General features: G+C 50.5%; 11 protein-coding genes across 13 annotated transcripts; 8 read left to right on the top strand and 3 right to left on the bottom strand.

The window, feature by feature from the left end:
* The first annotated feature begins 123 nt into the window (after positions 1 to 123).
* PV10_08778 (elongation factor 1-alpha) lies at positions 124 to 2,410 on the top strand. The gene is made up of 5 exons (XM_016373853.1): positions 124 to 284; positions 390 to 457; positions 517 to 575; positions 729 to 1,906; positions 2,002 to 2,410. Exons 1-5 carry the CDS (start codon positions 280 to 282, stop codon positions 2,069 to 2,071), a joined length of 1,380 nt encoding a protein of 459 aa, XP_016220764.1. The 5' UTR covers positions 124 to 279; the 3' UTR covers positions 2,072 to 2,410.
* Positions 2,411 to 2,836: 426 nt separating this feature from the next.
* PV10_08777 (uncharacterized protein) lies at positions 2,837 to 3,954 on the bottom strand (the record flags this gene model as incomplete). The annotated part of the gene is made up of 2 exons (XM_016373852.1): positions 2,837 to 3,011; positions 3,091 to 3,954. 2 exons carry the CDS (start codon positions 3,952 to 3,954, stop codon positions 2,982 to 2,984), a joined length of 894 nt encoding a protein of 297 aa, XP_016220763.1. The 3' UTR covers positions 2,837 to 2,981.
* A 510-nt stretch (positions 3,955 to 4,464) lies between these two features.
* On the top strand, positions 4,465 to 7,800 carry PV10_08776 (uncharacterized protein). The gene has a single exon (XM_016373851.1). It carries the CDS (start codon positions 4,750 to 4,752, stop codon positions 7,270 to 7,272), a length of 2,523 nt encoding a protein of 840 aa, XP_016220762.1. The 5' UTR covers positions 4,465 to 4,749; the 3' UTR covers positions 7,273 to 7,800.
* Positions 7,801 to 8,579: 779 nt separating this feature from the next.
* Positions 8,580 to 11,619, top strand: PV10_08775. Of its 3 annotated transcripts, XM_016373848.1 has the most exons (6): positions 8,580 to 9,465; positions 9,515 to 9,728; positions 9,778 to 9,833; positions 9,889 to 10,320; positions 10,395 to 10,647; positions 10,699 to 11,619. In XM_016373848.1, the coding sequence occupies exons 1-6, from the start codon at positions 9,121 to 9,123 to the stop codon at positions 11,160 to 11,162; spliced, it is 1,764 nt and encodes a 587-aa protein (XP_016220759.1). In that variant the 5' UTR covers positions 8,580 to 9,120; the 3' UTR covers positions 11,163 to 11,619. The 3 variants fall into 3 exon arrangements, with proteins under 3 accessions (XP_016220759.1, XP_016220760.1, XP_016220761.1); XM_016373849.1 differs by having other exon boundaries at positions 10,395 to 11,619; XM_016373850.1 differs by having other exon boundaries at positions 8,580 to 9,728.
* On the bottom strand, positions 11,601 to 13,490 carry PV10_08774 (uncharacterized protein). Its single transcript, XM_016373847.1, has one exon. The coding sequence runs from the start codon at positions 13,134 to 13,136 to the stop codon at positions 12,288 to 12,290; it is 849 nt and encodes a 282-aa protein (XP_016220758.1). The 5' UTR covers positions 13,137 to 13,490; the 3' UTR covers positions 11,601 to 12,287.
* A 383-nt stretch (positions 13,491 to 13,873) lies between these two features.
* PV10_08773 (uncharacterized protein) lies at positions 13,874 to 16,682 on the bottom strand. Its single transcript, XM_016373846.1, has one exon. The coding sequence runs from the start codon at positions 16,309 to 16,311 to the stop codon at positions 14,419 to 14,421; it is 1,893 nt and encodes a 630-aa protein (XP_016220757.1). The 5' UTR covers positions 16,312 to 16,682; the 3' UTR covers positions 13,874 to 14,418.
* Positions 16,683 to 17,547: 865 nt separating this feature from the next.
* Positions 17,548 to 20,217, top strand: PV10_08772 (aspartate-semialdehyde dehydrogenase). The gene is made up of 3 exons (XM_016373845.1): positions 17,548 to 18,904; positions 18,958 to 19,197; positions 19,252 to 20,217. Exons 1-3 carry the CDS (start codon positions 18,850 to 18,852, stop codon positions 20,055 to 20,057), a joined length of 1,101 nt encoding a protein of 366 aa, XP_016220756.1. The 5' UTR covers positions 17,548 to 18,849; the 3' UTR covers positions 20,058 to 20,217.
* A 100-nt stretch (positions 20,218 to 20,317) lies between these two features.
* PV10_08771 (40S ribosomal protein S4) lies at positions 20,318 to 21,616 on the top strand. The gene is made up of 4 exons (XM_016373844.1): positions 20,318 to 20,512; positions 20,579 to 20,907; positions 20,988 to 21,282; positions 21,335 to 21,616. Exons 1-4 carry the CDS (start codon positions 20,405 to 20,407, stop codon positions 21,392 to 21,394), a joined length of 792 nt encoding a protein of 263 aa, XP_016220755.1. The 5' UTR covers positions 20,318 to 20,404; the 3' UTR covers positions 21,395 to 21,616.
* A 204-nt stretch (positions 21,617 to 21,820) lies between these two features.
* Positions 21,821 to 23,190, top strand: PV10_08770 (uncharacterized protein). Its single transcript, XM_016373843.1, has one exon. It carries the CDS (start codon positions 21,965 to 21,967, stop codon positions 23,060 to 23,062), a length of 1,098 nt encoding a protein of 365 aa, XP_016220754.1. The 5' UTR covers positions 21,821 to 21,964; the 3' UTR covers positions 23,063 to 23,190.
* Positions 23,191 to 24,145: 955 nt separating this feature from the next.
* On the top strand, positions 24,146 to 24,700 carry PV10_08769 (uncharacterized protein; the record flags this gene model as incomplete). Its single annotated transcript, XM_016373842.1, has 1 exon — positions 24,146 to 24,700. The coding sequence occupies one exon, from the start codon at positions 24,146 to 24,148 to the stop codon at positions 24,698 to 24,700; it is 555 nt and encodes a 184-aa protein (XP_016220753.1).
* A 102-nt stretch (positions 24,701 to 24,802) lies between these two features.
* PV10_08768 (uncharacterized protein) lies at positions 24,803 to 26,329 on the top strand (the record flags this gene model as incomplete). The annotated part of the gene is made up of 1 exon (XM_016373841.1): positions 24,803 to 26,329. The coding sequence occupies one exon, from the start codon at positions 24,803 to 24,805 to the stop codon at positions 26,327 to 26,329; it is 1,527 nt and encodes a 508-aa protein (XP_016220752.1).
* Between the last annotated feature and the right edge of the window lie 34 nt (positions 26,330 to 26,363).

Raw genomic sequence — 26,363 nt, 5'->3', positions numbered from 1 at the left:
TGGTAGTGTTGAGTCACTCTGACGGATTGAGTCCCTCCAACTGCCAAGACAAATCTTTTTCCGCAGGCTACAAAATCTTTCGCACACTCTTAACGCTACTTTTCTCCTCCCCCGTCGCTCAGTGAGTATCTCATCCGCGCATACTACTCTTGACCATCTCAACTAACCTTGCTCAGCACCTCTACGCAAGCCGTCGTATCTGAGCAATTCCCTGAATTCTTCTAGTATCTGCCACAGAACTACAAAGACTTCGAATATCTTCATTTAACAACCGTCACCATGGGGTAAGTCTTTTCATCATCAATCACTGCAAAACAGTGGCAAATCCTTCAGAAAAGCCTTTTCCTGGATATCAATGACAATCACTAACATCGAATTCATCATTCTAGTAAGGAAAAGACTCATATCAACGTCGTCGTCATCGGACACGTCGACTCCGGCAAGTCCACCACCACCGGTAAGCTCAACCTACTCAAAAAGATGCCAAAAGGCCTCAAACAACTCATACAATCACAGGTCACTTGATCTACAAGTGCGGAGGTATCGACAAGCGTACTATTGAGAAGTTCGAGAAGGTACGTGATTCCCGTTGTCTCAGTTTTCTCGCACTGGTCCTTATCGCCTCTTGCACCGAATATTTTTGGTGGGGGAGGGGTATTGGCTGCACGTGACATGCGACTTCTGCTGCACCGCCTCTTCATGAACATCATACTGACTCTACCTCACAGGAAGCTGCCGAGTTGGGCAAGGGTTCCTTCAAGTATGCGTGGGTTTTGGACAAGCTCAAGGCCGAGCGTGAGCGTGGTATCACCATTGATATCGCCCTCTGGAAGTTCGAGACCCCCAAGTACTACGTCACTGTCATCGATGCCCCTGGCCATCGTGATTTCATCAAGAACATGATCACTGGTACTTCCCAGGCCGATTGTGCTATCCTCATCATTGCCGCTGGTACTGGTGAATTCGAAGCCGGTATCTCCAAGGATGGTCAGACCCGTGAGCACGCTCTCTTGGCCTACACCCTGGGTGTCAAGCAGCTCATCGTCGCCATCAACAAGATGGATACCACCAAGTGGTCCGAGGAACGTTTCGGTGAAATCATCAAGGAGACTTCCAGCTTCATCAAGAAGGTCGGCTACAACCCCAAGACCGTTGCCTTCGTCCCCATCTCTGGCTTCAACGGCGACAACATGATTGATGTCTCCACCAACTGCCCCTGGTACAAGGGCTGGGAGAAGGAGACCAAGGCCGGCAAGTCCACTGGCAAGACCCTTCTCGAGGCCATCGATGCCATCGACCCCCCAACCCGTCCCACCGATAAGCCCCTCCGTCTCCCTCTCCAGGATGTCTACAAGATCTCTGGTATTGGCACGGTTCCCGTCGGTCGTGTTGAGACTGGTATCATCAAGGCCGGTATGGTCGTCACCTTCGCCCCCGCCAACGTCACCACTGAAGTCAAGTCCGTCGAGATGCATCACGAACAGCTCGCCGAGGGTGTCCCAGGTGACAACGTTGGATTCAACGTCAAGAACGTCTCCGTCAAGGAGGTTCGTCGTGGAAACGTTGCTGGTGACTCCAAGAACGACCCCCCCAAGGGTGCCGATTCTTTCAACGCCCAGGTCATCGTCCTTAACCACCCTGGTCAGGTCGGTGCTGGATACGCTCCAGTCTTGGATTGCCACACTGCCCACATTGCCTGCAAGTTCTCTGAGCTCCTCGAGAAGATCGATCGTCGTACCGGAAAGTCGATCGAAAACAACCCCAAGTTCATCAAGTCTGGTGACGCTGCCATCGTCAAGATGGTTCCCAGCAAGCCCATGTGTGTTGAGGCCTTCACTGACTACCCTCCTTTGGGACGTTTCGCCGTCCGTGATATGAGACAGACCGTCGCCGTCGGTGTCATCAAGTAAGTTCAACCCCAATACGGGCGTCTTCTATGACGGTCCACCCCTACCTACTTCCCATCTCCTTTGAGTTCATCTACTGACTGGCATGCAATAGGTCCGTCGCCAAGTCCGAGGGCAAGAACGCCAAGGTCACCAAGGCTGCTGTCAAGGCTGGAAAGAAATAGAGTAATCGTTTTAAACGAGCAGCTGTGGTTGTGGAGTTTCCGAAAGATGTGGCGGCTCTGGGCTGGGCTTCTGTGTCAGAGACTGTGACCCACGTCCAGCGGATGTTTTCATGACCTGCATGCCATTGTTTTACGACATTTCTCTGCGTCCTTCCAAAATGCTACGTATCTTCGGGTCAATTGGTGCAATGTTCCTCAAAGATCACCAGAATGGGTGGCATGCATCAGACGGCATCCTGGTCAGAACAAGGCCAAGGTGTTAGACTAGTCGTGCTAGTAGATAGATCTCATGTCTGCATCGAGAGACAAAAGCCCAATGCAAAACATGGTTTCCACCAATTTTCTCTCTTCTTGAATCGTGAATCGTTGATCAATGTTTCTTTGGTACCTCTGGACAAGTGGCTACGCTTCATCTACTACCAGCCTAACCCGCGGGCTTCATGTTTATATGGATGCCTTCTCTGTGTCAGCCATTTATTATCTAGTGACCGTGTTTCAAACCGCGACTTCTCTTAAGATAGTATGATCGTAGTATCGCTGCCCCTCGCTAGCGTAGGGTTTGCCCCTATGATTCCCAGCTGCATATTGTTGCACTTAAGATGAAGACTTACTTGACGGATGCTTCTTTAATTATGATTTTTGATAACCAAGGCATTATGGTCTCTCGAAGTATCGAACACATCTCCCCTATGATGGACATCAAAGACCACGCCAGTACACTACGTGGTGGCTCATTAAGGCAAACAAACCTCTGTGCCACCAGGACGAACAGCTGTAATATTCCCTAAAGGCTATCTGCCTGTCGCAGAGGGTAATTCTCATTCACACCTGCAAGATAAAAATCATCAGGCTGACTTCAATAAACGCATCGAGTACGGTCGTCTCCCATGATTTATATCGTTCAACATGTCTACCAGCTTGTGTAGCCTCCATCTACTATCTGTTCCACGCCAACAAGGTTAGATAACTGAATTGAACAATCTAGGGCTGCATGAAAAAGTTGAAGCGGCTTGACTTACCACGTCACTTCCGTTAAGATACGAGGACGCATCACTTGCCATCCATACAATAGTACCTCTAAGCTCGTGTGGCTCAGCCATGCGTCCCATTGGAATATCCTTGTGCCATGAATCGACTAATTCCCGACCTTGATTTTTGAGCAAGCCTTTGATGAGATCGGTGTGCATATACCCAGGACTGAGGCTGTTCACCCTAATACCATTGGGACCCCATTCTGTTGCGAGACTCTTGGCTAGCATCTGGATCGCCCCTTTGGACGCATTATATGCCGCCTGTTTCTGCGGGCGAACGCAGATTGTAGCAGACATGCTTGCGATGAAGATTATGGAGCCTTGGATACTGTGTTGGAGCATATGCTTGCCCGCCTGTCGTGCAAACAACCAACTACCATCGACATTGACATCCATCATCTTCCGCCACCGAGCATATTCATAATTCTCGGCCTCGACGTTGTCCACGATGCCTGCTGCAGTTACAAGGACATCCACCTTTCCGAAATCTTTGACAATCTGGTCCCATGTGTTTGTCACGTCTGACTCGATGGTTGCGTTGCATTCATAAGCTCGAAGCTCGGGAACTTCTTCGCCAGGATATGCGGCCTGGACCTGTGATGCGATGGATCCAATTGAGGATTCGCAGTCCTTCAGCGATAGGTCAACACAAGCCCCTTTGGCGCCTGAGAGAGCAAAGGCGGTTAGGAATTCTTTGCCGAGTCCTCTGGCTGATCCTGTCACGACACAGGTCTTGTTTTCGAGCGAGAATGAAGGGAGCGTCCGCAAGTTACGGATTGCAGCCTGACCCGAAGGTAGCCGGAAAGGGCGGGGAAGGACACAAGCACGACGAAGCGACGATTGAAGAAGCATGCTTGCTTCCTGATCAAGAATTGGAAACTATCAATGAATAATGAAATGCCTGCAATACTTACCGTGGTGGAATGAGTAGAGGGAACAGACTCATTTGGAGTTTATAGACGATACAACCTAGATTTACATGCACTGGTCATGCATACTGTCCATATTCCTTACCTAACGTGCTGTGCGACCTGGGGGAAATACTTGGAGTTTAGGTTCATGTAGGCACAAACATCATCACTGCCAGCGTGAACTCAGTGGCCCCTCGGCCTTTTGAACGTAGGCTGGGATCGTCCCGCAAGCCCAATCGGAAATCCCGTCACCCTTAATCAACCCCTCGTTCTTATATGGGGCATTCCTTGGTGCCACAATTCTCAGCTAGTCGGACTAGTCAGGCATACCCAACTTCGCGGCCAAAGATTGTCTAATGATAGGTCACAATAGAGTCGTGGGGGACCCTGTCCGATCCTGCTTGGTTCGTATCTGCACCCCTAATGCAAAGCTTCGTGCCAGTTGGGGCCGGTACGTCGCAGGGAGACCACCAATTGACGGTTCTCTGACCTCTATGGCTCTCCCCATGGTTGTCGAGTAGCCTGTGGTCAGCCCAGCAATTTTACTCAATTCCGAGACTGGCCCACAGTTCTTGTGCTTCCAAAAAGGTCCCGTGAGCTTTTGTCTAGGAAGTCGGACTGTCCTCTTGTCTTCCTTTCCTTGTTACTCCTCCTAGCAAGATATTCTGCGTCAGAAAGCAGCAGAGAATCCAAGAAGACGAAGTTTGTTCTGTCCTTCCCCACCAGATGCAGCACGATGGCTTCGCTTCTGGGAGTGCGCGATGAACGACGATCGAGGTCCAAATCTCCCGGTGGAAGGGACCGCGATCGCTCGAGATCACACTCCCGCGACACCCGTGGCGACGGAGATCGACGGGACCGAGATCGCGACAGAAGTTCCGATCGCAGGCGATCGAGCAGATATGACGACGACGACGACGAAGACCTAGAAGACGATCGCAGTTACAGCAAGAAGAAATCCAGCAGCTACTATGACGAAGATGAAGACGATTCTAGACGACGTTCTAAGGGTTCCAAGAAATATGATGAAGATACAAGTGAAGATGATAGATACCGTTCCTCCAAACCCGGACGGGATTCGTCAAGGAGAGAATATGAACCCTCGAATGACGACAGGCGCAGAGAAGACTCGAAGAAAGATAGACCGTCAGAAAGTGACTCTGACCGTCGTCGGTCCAACAGACAAAGCCGTCAAGATATAAGTGGTCGGGGCGACCCCTCATACGGATACCCGCCAGGCTCGGGGTATGCGCCGCCAGAAGCCCCTGCACCACCAGGGTCTTATCAGGAAGTTCGTCCAAGGGATTCTAGGCATATGAGCTATGTAGGCTCGGATCCTCGTTACGCGCCTCCTGGAGGATACGACGGCAGCTCAGCCCCACCTCGTCATGAGAGGCAGCAGTCCTACAGTGGACCCAAGGGCGTCGAATATGCCCAAGTCGAGCCTTGGAAGTATGCCCGGCCAGAGCAGAATGTAGACTACAAGTACAATGACGGGGCCGCTGTCTCTGGTCAGCAACAGTACGCATCGTTTCGACCGGAATATGATCGATCGCGACCATCAGCATCGGAACGTGACCGCAACGGGGATCGAAAAGAGAAGAAGAGCTCCGATGAACGCTGCGAGACACGTGAACCACGAAACAAAAAATACTATGACGACGACAAATATAGCCAACGCGACAAGAAATACCGTGAAGACAAATATGGATCGTCTCCTGATGATGTCACTAAGAAAATGTCTAAGATGGCCGTTGCTGGTGGTGGTTTGGGAGCTGCGACACTAGGCGTTGGTATGGCGACTCAGGGCTTTCAAGATGGCGGCAGGCCTCCGGCGTCACCACTACTGGAGGCATACAAAGGAACTTATCAGTCGATTTCGCCAATGCCTGGCGCACTTGTGCTTGCCAACCATAAAGATGACTCGGACCTATCGGACTTTGACCTGGACCATGAGGACGAGGATGACGCTATTCAGAGGAAAATCCGTAAACTTGAACGGGAGAAGGCTGAGTTCGAGAGGTCCCGTGGCAAAGCCGGCGATCGCAACAGCAGTGGCGGAGGATATGAAGTCAGGGAACCCCGAGACCGCAACTCTGATCGCGGCGGCCTGGAAACTCGTGAACCTCGATCCCGTCGTCTGTCGAATCTTCAGCTGGACACCAATGCAGAGGCACGGCCGCCCGGTTCGATTCTGCGAGATCGCTCTCCCAACCGCATGTCCACCACAGGAGTGTTTTCTCCGATCACACCCAATGGCAAGAAGACCGTGTCGTTCTATGACCCTCGTGATGACGCGAAACGCATTGCCAGGGCTCTGCAGGGTAATGGTCCGGCGGACCCTCGTCCCCTAGTCACCATTCTGCCTCCATTGTCCACGGACGATTTGCTCGCTCTCCGAGCAGAGTACAAGAACTTTGCCAAGGTTTCGGGGCAGGGAATCAACATTGCCAAACACATCAAAATGCGCATTCCAGGGAATCTCGGCAAAGCCTGCTATGCGACGGCTCTTGGTCGGTGGGAAAGCGAGGCTTACTGGGCCAACTCGTGGTACCAAGGCGGTGCATCGCGGCGCGAGCTTTTGATTGAGTCCTTGATGGGGCGGAGCAATCACGACATCAAAGAGATCAAGAATTGTTTCAAGGACAAAAAGTATGGCGATGACCTTGAACGATGCATCCGGGCCGAACTCAAGGCAGACAAATTCCGCATGGCGATCCTGCTCGTCCTCGAGGAACGACGTATGCCAGAATCCAACCCGGTGGATATCCGGCTCGTCAAGGACGATGTATACGAGCTCGATCGTGTATTGCGAGGTCAAGGCGGAGAGAGTGAGATGATTAAAATCATCGTGATGAGGTCTGATGTGCACCTACGCGAAATGATGAGAATGTTCGAGCGGACTTATGAAACAAACTTTGCTCGTGCCATGATCTCCAAGTCGAGAAATCTGGTCGGGGAGACTTTGGCACATATCTTGAATGGAGCGTTGAATCGACCCATGAGAGACGCTCTCCTGTTACGTCAAGCTATCAGCGAAACTGCTCCTGGTAAAGAGAGGACTGAGTTGTTGATCTCGAGACTGGTGCGGTTGCATTGGGAACCCAAACATCTGGAAAGGGTCAAGAAGATCTACTATGAGCGATACAACATCACAGTTCGGGAAGCGATCAAGAGAGAAGTTGGCGCATACATGAAGACGGCCGAAGGGAAAATGTGCTCGGATTTCTGCGTGGAGCTGGTGGATAGTTCGGCATAGCTGGCTGAGGATGGATGATACACCCCATATTCACTGGTAAACAAGACGATCAGGTCATGACTTCCACTGGGATTAAATGTCAATCTCATTCGCGAACCACATTGGTCCAAAATCATCAATTCTTTTCTTGAGTCGGCCCAGCGGTGGAAGTAATGCGTGGTGATCAGATACAAGGTTATACTAATCATGGTCTGATGTTTGCCTGTGACAGAGTGGTGTTGCTCTGAGGAAGTCGTCGTCGTTGCACACGGCAGTTGCTTGAACGTTTCGAGAACCGCATGGCCAGGACCAAGTTTCGCTGACTCAGGAGCTTTGACCGAAGTTGGAATCCCGTGGATTAGTCAATATATGGGGTTCTAGTATGCGGCTAAATTTTGATTACTCGATAGAGTTCTCGACTGCTCACGAGACTGGTCGAAATTCTTGAAAGACATGAGCCTCACCTGATAGAATGTCTGACGGACCTCGGTACGGATTATTCGTCATTGCTCGTGACCATCTATCTACCTAGCTAAATAAATAAAGTGAGGGCGAACACACTGTCGCCATCTCGCAGCCTTTGCCGCGCCATGAAACACGCTTTCCTTCATCGTACTGTCACCGTAGCACCCATTGAATAACTTCTGGAGTCTTGATAAATCATGTGGTTTGTGTCTAGGGACATGGTTTTTGCACATCTTGAGAGAATTGCGCGGTATACAGACAAAAGGTGAAGAGAAATTACCCAAAGCGTCATAAATTCCTACAGGTGACATGAGCGGCAAGCGCGGCTTACAGGCTTTCGACGATGGTTCCTGCCCCGAGAAAAGTTGCCGACCATCGTACCTTCCGTGCATCCATAATTATTATCTATCGTACCTTCCATTGTAACTTGGATCCACTCTGGAGGCGACAACGACAACTCAACTCTTCATTCTTCGCCATTCCATAGTCACCTGTACATCAAGACTAAAAATACCACTTTTTCACGCTTAACCACCGAAGGGCTCACGTAGCAACCCCCCAAGAAGACAGCCTTGTCATCGTACAGCATCACAGCATCCTTCCAGCCTACGCTCGTATCACAAATCAGGTTTCCCCACTGATTGATGGACCGGGCGCTGATGTTTCACGCAAAGGCGCCTCTGCATCCCATGGGGGTTGCCACTAGTAGGCTGACCAGACCAGTTTTACGAGGCGATCAAGATGGCCCGTGGAAACCTTCGTCATCGGTCAAGTGATCGACCACGTTCAAGGCAAGTCCGCCGTTGACAATCCATTCTTACTCCCGCGCACTTCCGGGAGCTTTATTCGCCCTTGACAGCATGACAGCTTCCCTTGTTGAGTTTGTTCAAGTGATTGACTGCGGCCGACGTACAGACAGCCCACTTTTCAAGAATCAGTGCCAATCCTTTGCCGCGGTGCTTGTCCAATGCTTACAACCAAGGCAACCATCCCACTTGACATCGACATCCGTTGTGCAGCATTACTTGAGCAGCGAGGACAGGGGATTGTCTAAACTTTGGGCATCCCCCATTCATTTTGCCTCCAGCACGTTCCTTGCCCGACGTCACACGATTCTCCATGCCATTCACCAACCCGCTGCTGACGAGGATCTGGAGAAATCGCTCATCCGTTGACTCCCATTGGATCCAATCCAATATGTCTCCCTGATCGTCTCCACGACTTCCAATTGCCCCTGCCAATCCGTATTGCAAAGCTGCCCTGGCGGCAACATCGCGGTTCACGTGTTGGTCATACTTTTCCCTTGTTCAGCCCCAGGCATCTCCTATAAGTTGGGTACATCCACCATCAGGTATCCTCTTCTCGCTCTGCCGCTCCAGCAGTTTTTATTAAACAACCACCAAAATGGGACACCTCAAGGCTCCCAATTTTCGCAAGCCTCAACTGACCCGCGAGGGGTTGGGGTTGACAACATGGGTCAAGTACGACAAATACAATCCTCACTCAGACCAGTCCACCGATGCACGCAAATCCTTGGCTGATCTGGACTACTCTCCATTACGTCGAATCACCTTGCAATCTTTCTTGATGGGCATTCTCATATCAATGGGTGGCTTCATCTTTGGCTACGACACTGGTCAAATCTCTGGTTTTTTGGAAATGCCCGACTTTCTAGAAAGATTTGGTCAGCGTCACAGCGATGGTACATACTACTTTAGTAACGTGAGAGCTGGTCTCATCGTTGCTCTGGTGAGTGATGTTTAGACATAATCTCTGCGTCCACAACTAATCCTAGCAGCTCTCCATCGGTACTCTAATCGGTGCCCTCGTTGCTGGTCCTGTGGCAGATATTATCGGCAGAAGAATCAGTGTCACTATTTGGTGTGGTATCTTCTGCATTGGCAATATCGTTATGATTTCTTCCATACACCACTGGTACCAGATGATGATGGGCAGATGGGTGGCTGGTCTTGGTGTCGGCGCCTTGTCCCTACTTGTCCCAATGTACATGTGTAAGCAATTTCATTCAAACCGACAGGCTCGCAGTCTTACCGTTCATAGCTGAAACTGCGCCTCGCCATATCCGTGGTGCGCTGATCTCAACATACCAGCTCTTTGTAAGTCGCCCGATTTCTACTGAACCGTCTTCAGCTCTAACTCGGCTCGATAAAGATCACCTTTGGCATCTTTTTCGCAGCCTGTATCAATTTTGGCACCTATGAACACCAACGCGGCTCTTCTGCGTCCTGGCGGATTCCCTTGGGTGTGGGATTTGTCTGGCCCTTTATCCTCGGTGCCGGCGTCCTTTTGTTTCCCGAGACACCCCGTTATGACTACCGTAAGGGTTACACCCAACGTGCAAAGGAGACCATGTTGAAGGTCTATGGTGCACCTCCAAACCACTACAGCGTCCATGTCGAACTCGAAGAGATCGAAGCCAAGCTCAAATCAGAGGCAGCCAAAGAAAGTGCCCTCCGTGAATGGATCCACATGTTCTCCGCCCCAAAGATGGCCTACCGTATTGCTTTGGGAATGGGATTGCAGATGCTCCAGCAACTGACCGGTGCCAACTACTTCTTCTACTACGGGACAACTATCTTCCAGGTTAGTTACCGTCTTATCTGGGTGGAACTGGAGGCTAGGTGATTGGACAAATGACTGACCTATGTTTGAATTAGGCCACTGGAATCAACAACTCGTACGTGACCCAGATGATCCTTAATGGTATCAACTTCGGCTCCACCTTTTATGGTCTCTACATCGTCGAGCATTATGGTCGTCGCAAGTCACTCATCGTGGGTGGCCTCTGGATGTCAGCAATGTTTTTCATCTTTGCCAATGTCGGCCACTTTTCTCTCAATCGTGACGACCCGCCAAGTACGGAATCCTCTGGCACCGCGATGATTGTCGTTGCTTCATTCTTCATCTTTGGTATGTGTCTTCTTTCTCACTAGTTACTTTGACCCACTGACTCTGGAACAGGTTTTGCCACTACCTGGGGCCCGATGATCTGGACCATCTGTGGTGAGCTTTACCCTTCTCGTTACCGAGCAAAGGGGATGGCACTCTCCACAGCCTCGAACTGGTTCTGGAACTTTCTCATTGCCTTCTTCACCCCATTCATCACCGGCGACATTGACTTCTTATATGGCTATGTCTTTGCGGGCTGCAATCTCGTTGCTGTGGTTGTTGTCTACCTCTTCGTCATGGAGGGTCAAGGCCGAACTCTGGAGGAGCTTGACACAATGTACATTCTAGGAGTGAAACCCTGGCAGAGTTCATCATGGGAAGCTCCACCAGCTGAAGAAATCTCACGGATCCGAAAGGAGGCTGGCACTGAAGACGCTGCCGAGGCCGGAGAGATCCAGCCTTCGCAAGCACCAGCGACACACAACCGAGACAGCGACAGCACTGAAGCTGAGAAAGAGACCGAGCATCGCGAATAGTCTCGTTATTCAAGATCAAACTAGGTGGTGTTGAGAGCTATTAATGTGGAAGCAACCTCACCCCAGACTGACAAACATGTGTGAGATGCATCGACGAGAAAGATGCTGGGTGTGGTTTGTTGTGAAAGACTCGGTTATTGTAACATGTGATGGAAATACAGATTGGATGCCTACTCTCGTTTATGCATGATACCCCGAGCGGCCGTCAAAAGTCGAACTGTTGGGAAAAGCCTGACCCATGGCCACGAAGAACGAATATATAATCTACAAGGCAGTTATCACTGCATCAAATGTTGAAATTGTGCATAGGATTACGCTGGTAATTATTGCAATAAGAGCTTGTTTCATTTCTACTTGTACGCCCCTCGGTCGTGTATGGTAGCCTGAAGCTTGTTTCGAAGTCACTTGTAAGGTTTGAATTCATAAGAGGAACATGACCGTGGTGTATATATCTTAATATCTACCAGTCTCATACTGTTATACCAAAGTGTCTGAGAAGCCCAGAAGACGAATCTATAGTCGTCGATCGGGTGTATGTCTGTGGTAATGGGGACCTGTCTGTCTGGTCGTGCCGGCTGTCTGGTGAAGAGTCTGTCTCCAAAGAACTAGTGCCTGGCCGCTGATGACTTTAACCTCCCAGAACTAGTGAAGTGAGAAAAAGCCCTGGTAACCGTGTGCTGTGCTGTGTGCTGTGTGCTGTTAGAGCATCAAGTAGACCTGTTCCCAAGGGCGAAATCGATCAGGATGTGGTTTTGGACTGAAATGTATAAACGAGGTCCTGTCACTGGCCTCAATCCCCTCCCCCCGTCCAGTGACTTCTTCGTTATCGAAATCCAGTCAAATCCAGTATTGTGGTGAGGGTCAACTTCGACCCAGACACCCATCCAATATCCACCCAAGAAAGACCAGTATAATTCTCCAGCCAATCACCCATCCACAGCCACCTCATGCGGTGGAAATCAGTGGAACCGTTTCGGGAGACGGAGGTGGACGTGGAGCTTTTGGTCCGAACATCCATCGCCAAAACATGGTACGGCCGCGATATGATATGGGCCATGATATGCAATATGCGATAGGTATGCATGCATAAAAAAAAGGGAACCGAATCAGGATGATCCTCTTCCCTCACCCCATGCCTCCAATTGCATAAGCACCGGCCAAGCCAGCACCTGGTCCCTTACCAATACCGGCAAATCCGGAGCCCAACTTCCTCTTCAATCTCCTCCTCGACTTCATGAGCCGATCATCCAGGACCAAAGCCAACAAGACCAAAAGCAACGGATCAACATGAGGAATCTCGATTTTGAGATCAAACCTCGGATTATCATCTGACCGCAACTGGGCAATCCCGCCAATCCTGTTCCCTTGATACACGACATCGGCACGACGAATCCCATTCTGAATCGAGGTATTGAGATAAAGGGCATCAAGCTCTCCATCCAAGGTACTGCGAAAGACCAGACGCGTGGAAGATTGACGGAGGATTTTCGACGTGGTGGCGATTTCTAACAGTTTCACGCCGCCTTCGCCACCGCTGCCGCCGCCGCCGATGCTGGATGAATGGATCGTGTAAAGCCATTGGTCGCCGTTTTGTTTGCGTTTCATGGTGTATCCGATTCCGCCGGGCCCGTTGGGCCGCAGGTCGCGGATGTACGAGTGGTGGTAGACGAGAGTTGATTCGGTTTCGACTTGTAAGATGATGGTCTCTCCTTCCTTGGTGCGGACTTCGAAGTCCGGCGACCGGTAGTCGCCCGTCATGACGACGTTGAGCGGGAGATCATGGCCAAAGTCGCGGCTGAATGTTAGTGCTTGTGGGACAGAGTCGCGATATGATGGTGGGCTGTGTTCGTGTTTGGAGTAGGGAGGTGTGTCGTGGTTGTTATTGTTACTGTTATTGTTACTGTCGGTGGTGTTGTCGGGGTTGGGAGTGTTGTTGCTCAATTGGTACGCCGGAGCGCCGGCGGTGGCCGTCATCGCGAGGAGTTTGATGACTTGGTGACTTTTGGAGCCGCTGAGTAATAAGAATCAAGATAGATAGGTTAGGTAGTACTTGGTAGGGGAAAATAAAAAAAGATCAAAGAGAATATATGGCTTGCCACGGGACGCGCACGCTTATGACGCGAAATCAGGTCAAGTCACGTTGAAAAAGTACACAGGGTTACTTTCAAGTACTGGTATCTCCTTGGATTTAAAGCCAGGGTAGTAATTATTATTGAACCAAGAGGGCGGTGACGGTGGCAGTGAACGGGCGACAACAACGACAATAATGACAATGAACAACGACCATGTACGAAAAACAACAAGCAATGCAAGCGAGCTTTATGATACCAAGTCAGACAAGGGAAATCTCGGGCTGGGTTTGACTTCTTCACCCACCCACGTGTAGTGCCGAATGTACCACGAGGTAGAAGCAGACGGAATCTGTGTGTTTGAGTGGGTTTGGGAGGGGGCAATGACGGGAACCCCCTCGGGCCAGGGTATGTTCACCGGCGGGGTTGCGCATGTGTTGGTGAGATCTGCCCAGACAAATCACCTGGTCTTGGTATGTTCAGATTGGCCGTGTGCGGTCTGGGCGGGTATCCGGTTTCAAGTTTCTCAACTCAAGGGGCGTTGCTTGGGCACGTACCCGAGGCGAGGCGACGCAGAGGGGAGAGGGAGAGAGGGAGAGAGGGGGGATAAAGGTGGAGAGTGTTATCAAAGTTAGGTACGAGTACAGTAGTACAGTAGTATCTTCATTGCTGGTCGTGTGCTCTACGACTAATCAGGCATATCTGTCAGACAATGGTCTCAACTGGTGTCGGATCCTATTTACCGAGCCTAATTAGCGACTCATTTAGGGGTGACCAGCTCAGAGTTTCGGAGGCCATATCCTCCATGGTCCATTATGGTCCATTATAGTTTTATCACCAATTAAGCGAGAAGCCCCTTGGGCTGAATCTCGAGTCCCATATCTCCATGCTCTTGAATGATAAGTACATGGAAATTGGAAAAAATGCGCGCACATCAAGCAAATCCCAAGCCTCCAGATACGTAATTCTCTTGGCCGACCCGCCAGCCAAGAATTTCCGCTTCCCTCTTTCGCGCAAGGTCATGTGACTTTCGATCATACCCAGCATCGATGGTGACAGTACTTGTGGCAGTACTTGTGGCAGTACTTGTGGCAGTATTAGTGAACCTCAAGGATGTGAGTACTGCATGGTGGACGTGGCTTCCTCTTAGCTTAGATGACTTCAAATTCATCACCCCTGCTCCCTGCTCACATCCTCGCATTCACAAAGTCCACAAGATCGAAGAAGCTCTTCTTATACCTTCTCTCCTGCGTCGTTCGGTTGACAGTTTGCAACCCAAAGTGAGCGTCATAGTCGCCAAACTCCCAATTGTCGGCGAAACTCCAAGCGAATGCTCCTGCCACATGCACTCCATCTTCCCAAATTGACTTGAGCACTTCTGACATGTAGCTGAGGTAATACACTGACCGAGGCTCGTCGAACAATTGGTCACTCAAGTCGGTCTTTTCCGCTTCCCCAAATACTGGAAACCCGAATTCCGTGATGAGGACCGGGGCGCGAAAGGTGTTGTATAGATACGAAAGATACAACCGCAGGTAGGTGGGAGTGATGTAGACATACGACTGAGATCGATATCCGATGTTCCACCCAACGATATTAGTTGTGGTTTGGTTGACACAGTACGGAGAATAAATGCTGGACGAGTTGGTAGTACATTCCAGGATAGATTCAATGGAATCAGGAACTGGTGGTGCAACCACTGTGGCGGTGTATGGATCAATTCCCAGGTAGTCCGCAGTCCCTCCAATATACTCGAGGTCGGTGGCATTGAGCGGCACATAATCCGGGACTGTCTGTTTGAACGACTCGGGGTAGTCAATGCCCAGGAAAATGGGATTGCAGAATGTTGCTAACTGGAACGAGTTGAAGTGATCGGCGGCATACACATCGTTGGAGTTGGAGGGATCCTTGGGGACGCCAAAATTGTTATTGAACTTGATGGAAATATTGCCAGTGCCACCGAGCTCGTCTTTGTAGAAATGATACACCTGTGCATGAGCCTTGATGACGTTGTTGACCGACTGTCCATTGGAAGAGTATAGAAGGGGCTCGTTGAAGGTGAACCACAATGGAACACGGTCTGAGTAATGCGTCATTGCAATCTTAGCAAAATTGACAAATGCGCTGACAAATGTCTCGTTTTGATATCCGCCATTGACATAGCCGATCAAGGGGGGTTCTTGCGTTGCGGTCAGATTTGCAGCATAGAACTGCAGAGGAGTATCAAAGTGAAGGATAGTCACAATGGGGATCATGCCCTTCGACAAAACGAAGTCAATCAGATCTGAATAATGTTGCAAGCCCTGCTGATTCACGGGTGTACCCGGTAGAGCAAACGGCAGTATACGAGTCCAAGCTAGACTGAATGAATAGTACTTGACACCCATGGCTGCCAGACGCTCGATTTCTTGCTTGTAGAAATAATAATTCTCGTTGGTGACGTACGACTTTGGTCGGTCGTCTTGAATTAGCACGTCCATCAGCGAGGGTGATTTCCCTTCCTCGGCCGTGGCACCCTCAATCTGCGAGGCTGATCCGGCCACACCAAACATGAAGTCGGGAGGGAACAGGTAGCAGTCGGTTGGACCGAAGTAAATTGGAGGAGGGAGAATAAGTTCGCTGGAAGGGATCGCTGTAGGCTCCACCGTGGTGCTGAAGAGAGCCTTTTCGGTGAAATTGGGAGGATTGGCTGACTTCCATAATGCTGACCACGCAGCTGTACCGTATGGATCGTGGGCATTAGTAGTCGAGGTGCCATTGCTTGTCCAAGTGCGATTACTTGTTGCATTTGGGTTCCAGCTTCCCCAAGTTGTGTACGAGATTGAAGGGATCAGATGCGTCAGAGACTCCACTGGAGGCGCATAAGTAGACGTGGTCGTCGCCGGCGAGACGGAAGTGGCAGTTCTCAAGCTCTCAGACAAGGTGTAGTTAAAAGACGCAAAAGCGTAGGTGGGCTCAGTGGCTCCTCCCGTCATGGAACATTGCGGGCGAGGCACTTGTCCTGTTGCATTGATATAATACTGCTGAGCATCCACAGTCAACAGTAATGAGGACAATGATATTATGACTGATCGTCTCATGATGGCTGTCGCTGTGATGAGGCTGGCAGTAGGAGCACAAGTAGAGTACTGTCTTCTCAATCAGGGTATTCTGCAGTATAAATCAGGCGCAGGCAGAAGGAGGAGGGTCCCGAAGGCGAGGAGAGAGTCCGGGTTCTCTCCATTCTTGGGATCAACAACTCGTCGACGAGTTGGTGTCACCGTTACCATGATCGTCATCGGCAAAGAGTTTTGGGCAAGAAGCGTCGTCTTTTCGAGAACTTTAACCATAAGATGCAACGTCCCCCACAATATGGCTTGAGGAAGACATAACGAGGGAGAAACCTGGGGTAGATCTTTTCGTCATCGAACAAGCTCAGCAAGCTTTTAGCTGTCTTGGTAGTTGCTCATGTGGGGAAGTTGGCGCCAGAAGCGCACGCGGAGCTCGGCACAACTCCAAACTGGGCCAAAGGGGTCGTTGCTTGAGGATGAGGTTGTCGCCCAAGAAGACAGTTTCATGCGAGATGTTGTTGATTAGGTCGCTACAGTATGTGGACCTTTGTGCGCAGGGTACTTGCTCAGGGACGTCCATGGTACCTGCCTGTAATTCAGGTCTGAAACTCCCTGAGGCAGGTGCCCCCTGCGAGCCTGCCAGAGGATCAATGAGACAATCTCATCACACGAGACCAATTCATCCCCTAAGTACGAGCCACCAATCCCCTATTGGAACTCTCTACTGACTGTGAACATTCCTCAGAAGATCCTCGCTAAGCCTCAACGTGGAGGAACCGCTCAAAGCTCGTGTCATTGTGCTTTTCCATCTGAAAGCGTTGCTTTATAGATGCGAAATGATCGAGATAACAGGCGACAGACCAGGTCGTAACCAGCAACAAAGACGATGCAGTGCCTAAAGCCACCACGCGACAAGGTCTGTGAAATTCGGCAAGTACCAAAAGGGACTTGCCGAGGGCCGTGGAAACTGACTCGTATGGCCGGGACAATGGTTAATTTAAGGGTATCACGGGCCTGTGATACCGAAGTACATGTCTAGTTTCTGTGCGGCCCGCCTAGCCCAGTGGCCTAAGAGCCACGTTCCCAGGCATTTGCTGCCCCTATTGGCATAGCAATCCAGCTAAGCGCCACTAATACCCCAAAATCCACAGACCCATCTCTCCCCTGGATCCGCCATCCCCAAACTTTTGAACCGGAACTTGAGTGAATTTCCCTTTTCCATTTCTCCGAGGTGACATTTCCATTCCTTCTCCATGCGCGAAGGCGGTGGGTGGCGGCGGTGTACCTGATCATATATCAAATGTAATCTCCTCCGCCCCTGTCTTGTCATTCCTGCAAAATTCACACACTCGTTCTTTTTTTTGCGTTACTATAGACATAGACGTCTCCTTCCGTCGCAGCGTTCCTAGACTTGTCTTCCAGCGACTCATCATTGCCACTAGACAATATAGACTCCTCAAGCAATCAGCTCCTCCTTGCGCCTGCACAACCTCACCGATTCGAAAAAAAATTCCATCATGTCTCACTTCACCCTGACCACCTTTGTCGCGACGACAGCCACCGCATTGGCACCTTTCGTCATTGCCTACAATCTACCTCAGCAAAAGACACAATTGTCTACTCTGTCTTCCCTGCCCAAGCCTCGCCCTATCGCCACCTTGCGAGGCGCTCAACAGCAACAACATCAGAACAACAGCAGCGATTTCAGTCTCATCTGAGTATCCACAACGGACTATATGATACCAAACCTCAGAATCGATAGAGCTGAGCGACTTTTATGCTTGGAGCGTGTTTCTCGGCGTTAGCCTCCATGGGGAGGCACTGATTCCAAGGGGGGATTCAGATAGACGATGGCTTTGCGCCAACCACTAGACGTACCACCTCATGATGTTCTTATTTACTTCCAGTGGACCAAGGGATGAGGGTTGACTGAGCCCTGGCTACACTGTACCCAACGTACTCGGCGACAAGTTATTTTGACAGTAGTCATCAGACAGGTTGTCAATAGCAGTCAGGGCACAACTGAAACGAATGGAATGCAATGAGCCATGCAATAATCTGTGACGCGCCTTCTTTGCCTGTCACGCCTGTGTACCACCTCTGTAGTCTGACCTATCCAAATGTCGCGCACATGTCCTGTTGGCTGCATGTTGCGCGATATTCCACCATCAGTGAGATCCAGTCTGATTCCAACAAGAAGCCAAAGTCCAATGTTCTCGGTCCTGGGCACTGGATATCTTTTTCTAGCGGAGAGCCAGAAAGTATACAGGGGTTGCTGACATAATCTTCAGAGTTGCAAGGGTGGCGAGGCTCGGCGCATTCCTCAACGTCAAAGTGCGCTTCCGTGAGAGATTTTCCGCGCCGTTCTTGGCATCCAATATGCTGGGTACTTTTTTTCCCCAGTGACTCAATCTGGTCAGATACAAACGGCAAAGAATATACCTACCTATCTTGAGATCAGCTTTCTCCCACCAAAATTTTCACGTCTCCTGCTAAAGCCATCAAATCAGGTGCGGTCGTATACAGATTCTCAGCTTGCAGTTAAGCGCGTCGGGCAGAGTCATCGCAATGGCAACAAGCCGCCCACATGGGAAAAAGAATGTTGCTGTTCTAGGTGCAACAGGTACTCATCCCCTCCTTGCCCCTGTAAGAGTTCGAGAATTGACGCATCTACAGGCTCCGTGGGACAGCGTTTCATCCTGCTTCTCGCAGACCACCCAACACTTCATCTACAAGCCGTGGGAGCATCCTCCAGATCGGCGGGCAAACTATACAAAGATGCCGTCCGATGGAAGCAAGCAAAGCCTATGTCGTCAGCCTTGGCCAATCTCGAAGTTCGAGAATGCAAGGCAGCCAATTTCCCCGATGTTGATTTGGTCTTTTCTGGCCTGGACAGCGATGTGGCTGGAGATGTTGGTACGCATGCCAATCTGTCCTGCACCTTCCAAACCTCAAGCTAACAACTCGCAGAGATGGAATTTCTCAAAGCCGAGATCCCCGTCTTTTCAAATGCCAAAAACTACAGAAGAGACCCCGTTGTCCCGCTGGTTGTCCCCACCGTGAATCTGTCACATCTGGGACTCATCCCACATCAACGAAAGCATTTCGGTCTCAAAAAGGGCTTCCTGGTCTGCAATTCCAACTGTGCCGTTATCGGAATCGTCATCCCATTCGCTGCCCTGCAAGCCAAGTTCGGCCCCGTCGAGGATGTCGAAGTCTTCACAGAGCAAGCCGTATCGGGAGCAGGTTATCCAGGTGTCCCCACCATGGACATCATGGATAATGTCATCCCCTACATTGCGGGAGAGGAAGATAAGCTCGAGACAGAGGCCCAAAAGATTCTGGGTTCCATCAGCTCTGATCTGACCTCGTTCGAGGAGCAGCAAGGCTTGACAGTGGGTGCTACGTGCACGAGGGTGGGGGTCACTGATGGACATATGGCATTTGTGTCATTACGTTTCAAACAAAGACCACCTCCAAGCGCAGAACAGGTCAAACAGGCCATGAGGGACTATGTCGCAGAGGCTCAGAAGATTGGATGTCCTTCAGCTCCAGAAAAGGCCATTGTCGTCTTTGATGAGCCTGACAGACCTCAACCCCGCCTTGACAGGGATATCTCGGGCGGTTATGCGGTCAGTGTCGGCCGAGTACGTGAGGCGGCCAAGGGATCCCATTTTGACATCAGGTTCGCGGCCTTGAGTCACAACACCGTCATTGGAGCTGCTGGATCTTCAATCTTGAATGCCGAAGCAGCCATCATCCAAGGCTTGATTTAAACGAGCTGCGCCGCAAGGCTTGAGCAGCATTTGCACTACTGCAGTGATCCAGAAGAGATATCATGCACATATGAAGCTAAGAACGAGTTGAAAGAATGAGACGCCCTGATATAGACCTCCAATTCTTCCCAGTAGCTTAGGTAATCGAGCATCCAAGCCTCGTTGAAATGACGCGAATATCCTGTCATTTGATTTTCAAATTTGTGGACCAAAATCTTTCCCAACATGGACTAGTGCACAAAATCTTGGCTTCCACGAAACTCGCACCTCTGATCCAAAAATTCGCAGATTGAATTCCGTGTTCCCTCCGCAAGTCACTCACCTTCAACACACACAACAAGATCAAGATGGGTCGCGGTCCAAAGAAACATCAGAAGCGTCTCAGCGCTCCCTCGCACTGGCTTTTGGACAAGCTCTCTGGTGCCTATGCCCCCAAGGCATCACCTGGTCCTCATGTGCGTGACACCAACCGCAGCCTCAGAAGGGCAAAAAAACTGGACAACGGACTGACAGGACAATAGAAAACCCGCGACAGCCTGCCCCTGATTGTCTTCATCCGCAACCGTCTGAAGTATGCGTTGAACGGCCGAGAGACGACTGCTATCCTTGCGCAGCGCCTGATCAAGGTCGACGGCAAAGTGCGAACTGATCACACCTACCCTGCGGGTTTCCAAGATGTCATCTCGATTGACAAGACTGGCGAACACTTCCGTCTGATCTACGACACCAAGGGACGATTCGCTGTCCACCGCATCGAAGCCGCCGAGGCAGAGTACAAACTCGGCAAGGTCAAGAGAGTTCAAGTTGGCAAGGGTGGAATCCCATACTTGGTTACGCATGATGCTCGCACGTAAGTCTGCCTGCACCAGTCAGCCGTTGGGCCAAGATGTGGTCGGAAAAATATGAAACAATGCTGATAGGGATTAATAGTATCCGATACCCCGACCCGGCCATCAAGGTCAACGACACTGTCAAGATCGACCTCGCTACCGGAAAAATCACTGATTTCATCAAGTTCGACACCGGTGTGATCGCCATGGTTATTGGTGGTCGTAACTTGGGTCGTGTTGGTGTCATCACTCACCGAGAACGCCACGACGGTGGTTTCAACATCGTCCACATCAAGGACGCCATCGACAACTCTTTCGCTACCCGTGAGAACAACGTCTTCATCATCGGCAAGGAGAAGCCATGGGTCAGCCTGCCCAAGGGCAAGGGTGTCAAAGTAAGCACAAATCATAATTCGTCATATGAAATACCAACTAACGGCATTGCAGTTGTCTATCGCCGAAGAGAGAGATCGTCGTCGTGCTGTTCAGCTTGCCGCCCACTCATAAGCGTCTCGCCGTTCGGTCGGATGATAGTACACTTTTGAGGTTGACAATGTAGCACGAGCTCGAGATGAGAAATATCACATGCATCAAAATGCATGGTGCTCAACAGTTGAGCCCGATTATGCAGCTCGCAATAGCTTACTCGCGGGATCCAGCCATGTAGGGCTACGGAACCAATGAAATACCCATCAATGCTCGGTCAAGTACCAGCTTGTGAAACACTAATCGTTCTCTCTTTCGCAATAATTTTTTGATCATTTCCCGTGACTGCTCAGCAAATCCTAACGTTGCGCCCTCGTGAATCTTGGAATGGACGTTTCTTTCCAGACAGAACAGAAAGACTCGCTTATCCATGAAATTAGTGGAGCGGTCAAGCCACAACGACACGGGCTGCAGAAGAATGGCTTTGATAGGCGAGGAGGCTATAGTATCGGTGACCCCGCAGCTGTTCGGATTCTTCGATATCTCGAAAGGGCGTACAGCGGTGATCCGCTGTCGATCATCAGGATACAACTGTATTCAACACCGGCCAAGTAGATAACGGAAGACTTGGTCACTGTCCATGTCCTCAAGATGAAGTACCTACGCATGCCCATTGAGATCGAGTCGCCTGAGGAGTATGGTTACGACAAAATCGCCAACAATCTATCTGAGAGCTCGGTCACTGATCAGAGTCTGGAATCTCTCGGACTGCAGATCCCGAACTTGACACTCCTCTACAATGAGCACCGTGGAAGCCCTCGACTACGCGAGCTGATCGTGCGGAATTCAGGGTTGTCTGCAGATGATGTTCTTATCACGTCAGGAGCCGCGGGTGCTCTTTTTATAATAGCAACGTCACAACTGTCGACAAAGGACCATCTCGTGGTGATTCGACCGAACTATGCGACTAACCTCGAGACCCCTAAGGCTATTGGCTGTGAGATCACCTACATCGACCTAGACTTCAACTCGGGTTTCGCTCTCGATCTCACAGTCATAGAAAAGGCTATCAAGTCCAACACGGCCATGATCTCGGTCACCTGTCCCCATAATCCCACAGGAGTCACCATGTCTCGAGACACCTTGAACAGCCTCGTCGCCATGGCCAAGGCTCAAGGCTGTCTTCTCCTAGTCGACGAAACCTACCGAGACATCCATTATACAGAACAATTGCCGCTGGCAGCTTCATTAGGCGACCACGTCTTGAGCGTAGCCTCTCTTTCCAAATCATATGGAGTGCCTGGAATCCGTTGTGGCTGGGTCATCACCAAGAATCCTCGATTGCAGGAGGTATTCCTCGCCGCGAAAGAACAGATCAGTATTAGTGGAAGCGTTGTAGACGAATGGATCGCCGAACAAGTGCTGGAGAAGGGCGATGCTATTCTTGAACCGAGGATTCAAGAGATGAGATCTCGTCTGGATATGGTCGCCAGTTGGATCGAGAAAGAAGACCTGCTTGAATGGGTTCGGCCGGCTGGTGGGGTGGTATGCTTCCCTAGGATGAAGAAAGAGCCCGTAGGTGGTACCGCGGCTTTCTATGAAAGACTGTTACGTGATCATGCGACGTATGTCGGGCCTGGCCACTGGTTTGAGATGCCAGATACTTACTTCAGGCTGGGTTATGGATGGCCGACTCGTGAGCAGTTGAAGGCTGGAATGGAAGCCATTTCGAAAGCGCTTCGAGGCTGAACCACTTTTGTGAGGAAGAGATGTCAAGGTTGAATTTCCTCTGTGTATTCCTCCATCAAGCCTTGAGGCCATTCAATGCCATCGTAATATTCTAGAATAGGATGAGTACATCAAGACCTTCACGTGGGCAGATGTGAAAAGATATCTGGCACCTGCCATCTGAGATCAGATAATCGATAGTGCCAAGACACCACACAAGGTCAACCTCTTCGACCTTCAACTTTCTTCACCCATGCCGTTTCTTTACTCAAACCTCAAACCCATTAACGAACGACATCCTTGGCCGTCGTCGGGATATATCTTTAGTTCACCCATATGATCTGTGTCAATGCTTGAGTCAAAAAGGTAGGATGGTGGCCAGCGTGAACGCTTTATCAACAGGCTCCGTGGTCGCGGCTCAAGTGTGCTTCCTCCACGGTGAGAAGTCTTTCGTACCCCCCTAGCTGACGAAATAAGCCTCCCACTGGATGATCAATCTGACACGGCATTTCCGCTACCCTCAACTCCATGTTAGAGAGCCTAGGAAGCACACAATCCACTGCGATCAAACCCCAGAAAAGGTGTCTGGACTGGCTGGCGCTTCTTCTTTGCCCCTTTAGTGCTAGTAAAACCTGCTCAGCCAAGACATCATTATGCTCAACCAGAACAATCCCCTGCAAGCCCTGCGGCCCTTCATCCTTTATACTCCCGTCTACACGTCTTCTCTCAGCCGCGACTCAAGTGGGTCGCCACATGTGCGCAGGGTATGGCACGGAGACTGCTCCATGGCCAAAGATTTCACCATCACTTGGTCTAGACGATGCCGCCACACACACGCCAGGCAGCCCCTTCACCGAGTCTGTGGCCGAAAACTTGCTCTCGGGCCCATCAGTCCAATGCGTGCCCTCTCCCTCCCACGCCAGAAATGCGAATGGAATTTTGGCAAATGCTAATCAACATAGTAATCCGCAACCTAGAGGCTAGGGTGCGCTGCATAAAGATATGGACAACCACCTTCCTTGAGTCCTATACATCTGATATGTTGACATTGGTTTACGCCTTCTCTCGCTGCAGACTGTCATCATTTTGAATGTTACCGACATCATGAAAGCCATACTTCTGTTCTCTGTTCTCGCCTGCATCCACTCTTCCTTTGCTCATATCGAATCCTTCTATTTTCCTGGCTATGGCTTCAGCTGGTATGACCCGGTGTGTGGTTTCGCATGCTACAACATCCTCTCCGGTGCCATGCTCGAATGTTCTTCACAAGAAAGCATGCATGGGATGTCTCACGGCTCAGGCCCCACGTCTCCAGAATGCTACGCTGGAGATACTGCTTTCTTGACTTCGTTGGCCTACTGCATGAACTGGACGTGCAATGCTGATGATATCGAGCCATGGAGACGGGAAAGATTCTGGGACATGCATGTGACTGGTGATTCTGCCGTGCTTCCCAAATGGTCTTACGCAGTTGCGCTGGAGCAGGTCGTCGAACCTCCTACAGTCACTTACAATTCTTCCTCTCATGAGGTGCTCAATGAAACTCAGGCCGTCAGTGAGGAGGCTTATGGGATTCAGAGCAGGTTCATGGTCATGTTTGACCACATCGAAGCCTTGCAGCCGAGATATATGGGAGCACCCTACGCTATTTTCTCCTAAAACCATCCACTCGGTTTCACTGACAGCACGAATAGATTTGTCCTCCTTTCAATTGGGTTCGGGACACCTATTTTCTTCACTTTACTCGGATACCTTCCCTTCATGACCGGTATCCTAGATAAACTCAAACCATATCTCGTCTATCCCTCCACCATCGGAACCTATTCTGTGAGGCCCTTACCTTGGTTGCTTGGGAATGCCCCAACGATCGGCCAATCCTTGTATATTGCCATGTTTGTCATCCTCAACGTGGTGCTCACGGCTGTCAACTATGACCGATCACAACCTCATCCATGGTATTTTTCGCCTAGAGAAGAGACTCTCGCCTACATTGGATATCGAACAGGCCATATCAGCTATGCGTTATTACCCCTGGTCATACTCTTCTCTGGTCGCAACAATTTTCTGCTGTGGATAACGAACTGGCCATACGCCACGTATATCCTTCTGCATCGTTGGATCGCACGGGTCTTTACCATCCAAGCCATCCTTCACAGCATCACATTACTCATAACCTATTCCAGTTCAGGTAGTTATCCCGTCGAGTCCAAAAAGGCCTACTGGCTCTGGGGAATAGTTGCCACGGTCCTGGCATGTGCCATGCTAGTCCTCAGTCATCTATACTTTCGTCGCCTTTCCTACGAAATCTTCCTGGTTCTCCACATATTCCTGGCCGCTTTTGTCATCATTGGCTGCTGGTACCATGTGATTCTGAAATGGGGTTTTAATTTCTATGATAACTGGCTCATTGCAGCTTCTGCCGTTTGGTTCTTCGATCGGCTAGTCCGAGTTGTTCGAGTCGCCAAGAATGGCATCCGACATGCAACCATCACAGATGTTGGGCCAGACCATGTACGCGTTGACATCCCAGGGATTCGTTGGTCCAACAAGCCTGGGCACGTTGCATATGCCTTCATCCCCTCGCTGAGTCCGCTTCGACCTTGGGAGAATCATCCCTTTTCTGTCAACTCCACTTCCCTGTTTCGACAATACACCAGCAAGGAGCTTCATTCACCAGGCTCGGATTCAGACCGTTCGCCGCCAATGTCAATAGACGCTGGGGCCGATGCGGAAACCAAGACTGCGACCAAAGTGCTGGAATCTGGCCTTGCGACGCCAACGTCTTCTAGTGTAACCATGTCAACGACTACAGCGGGGTTGACATTGGTCGTCACCAAGAAGAGCGGCTTGACAAAACATCTTAAAGGCAGACAGGGCAGGATCCCAGTCTTGCTTGAGGGTCCATATGCTCATCAACCAAGCAGCGATATTCTCCGGTGTGACCGGGTGGTCCTGGTAGGTGGTGGCATTGGCATCACCGGCCTTGTGGCGTGGATACACTCACATCCAAACGTCAAGCTTGCATGGTCCGTCAAGTCACGACATGAGCAACTAGTTAGAGAGATGGCTATTACGCTGCAAGAGGTTAAAGATCAAGAAGTTCTGGTAGGAGAGCGATTAGATCTGAGACGTCTCTTAAGTCACGAAGCGGAATCCGGGTATGCTAAGATAGGTGTCGTTGTTTGCGGGCCTGGGTCCATGTGTGATGAGGTTAGGAGTATCGTGGCAGGGTTAGGAAGGTCTGGGAAGACTGTCTTTGAGTTGGAGGTTGATTCTTTTTCTTGGTAGAAAGAATACAGTAATGTGAGTGAGTCGCTCAGTG

This window comes from Exophiala mesophila (assembly GCF_000836275.1).
Source record: "Exophiala mesophila strain CBS 40295 unplaced genomic scaffold supercont1.6, whole genome shotgun sequence".
Lineage (NCBI taxonomy): Eukaryota > Fungi > Ascomycota > Eurotiomycetes > Chaetothyriales > Herpotrichiellaceae > Exophiala > Exophiala mesophila.
Note: the sequence above shows the minus strand (reverse complement) of the source record. Positions and strands in the feature narration are given on the sequence as shown.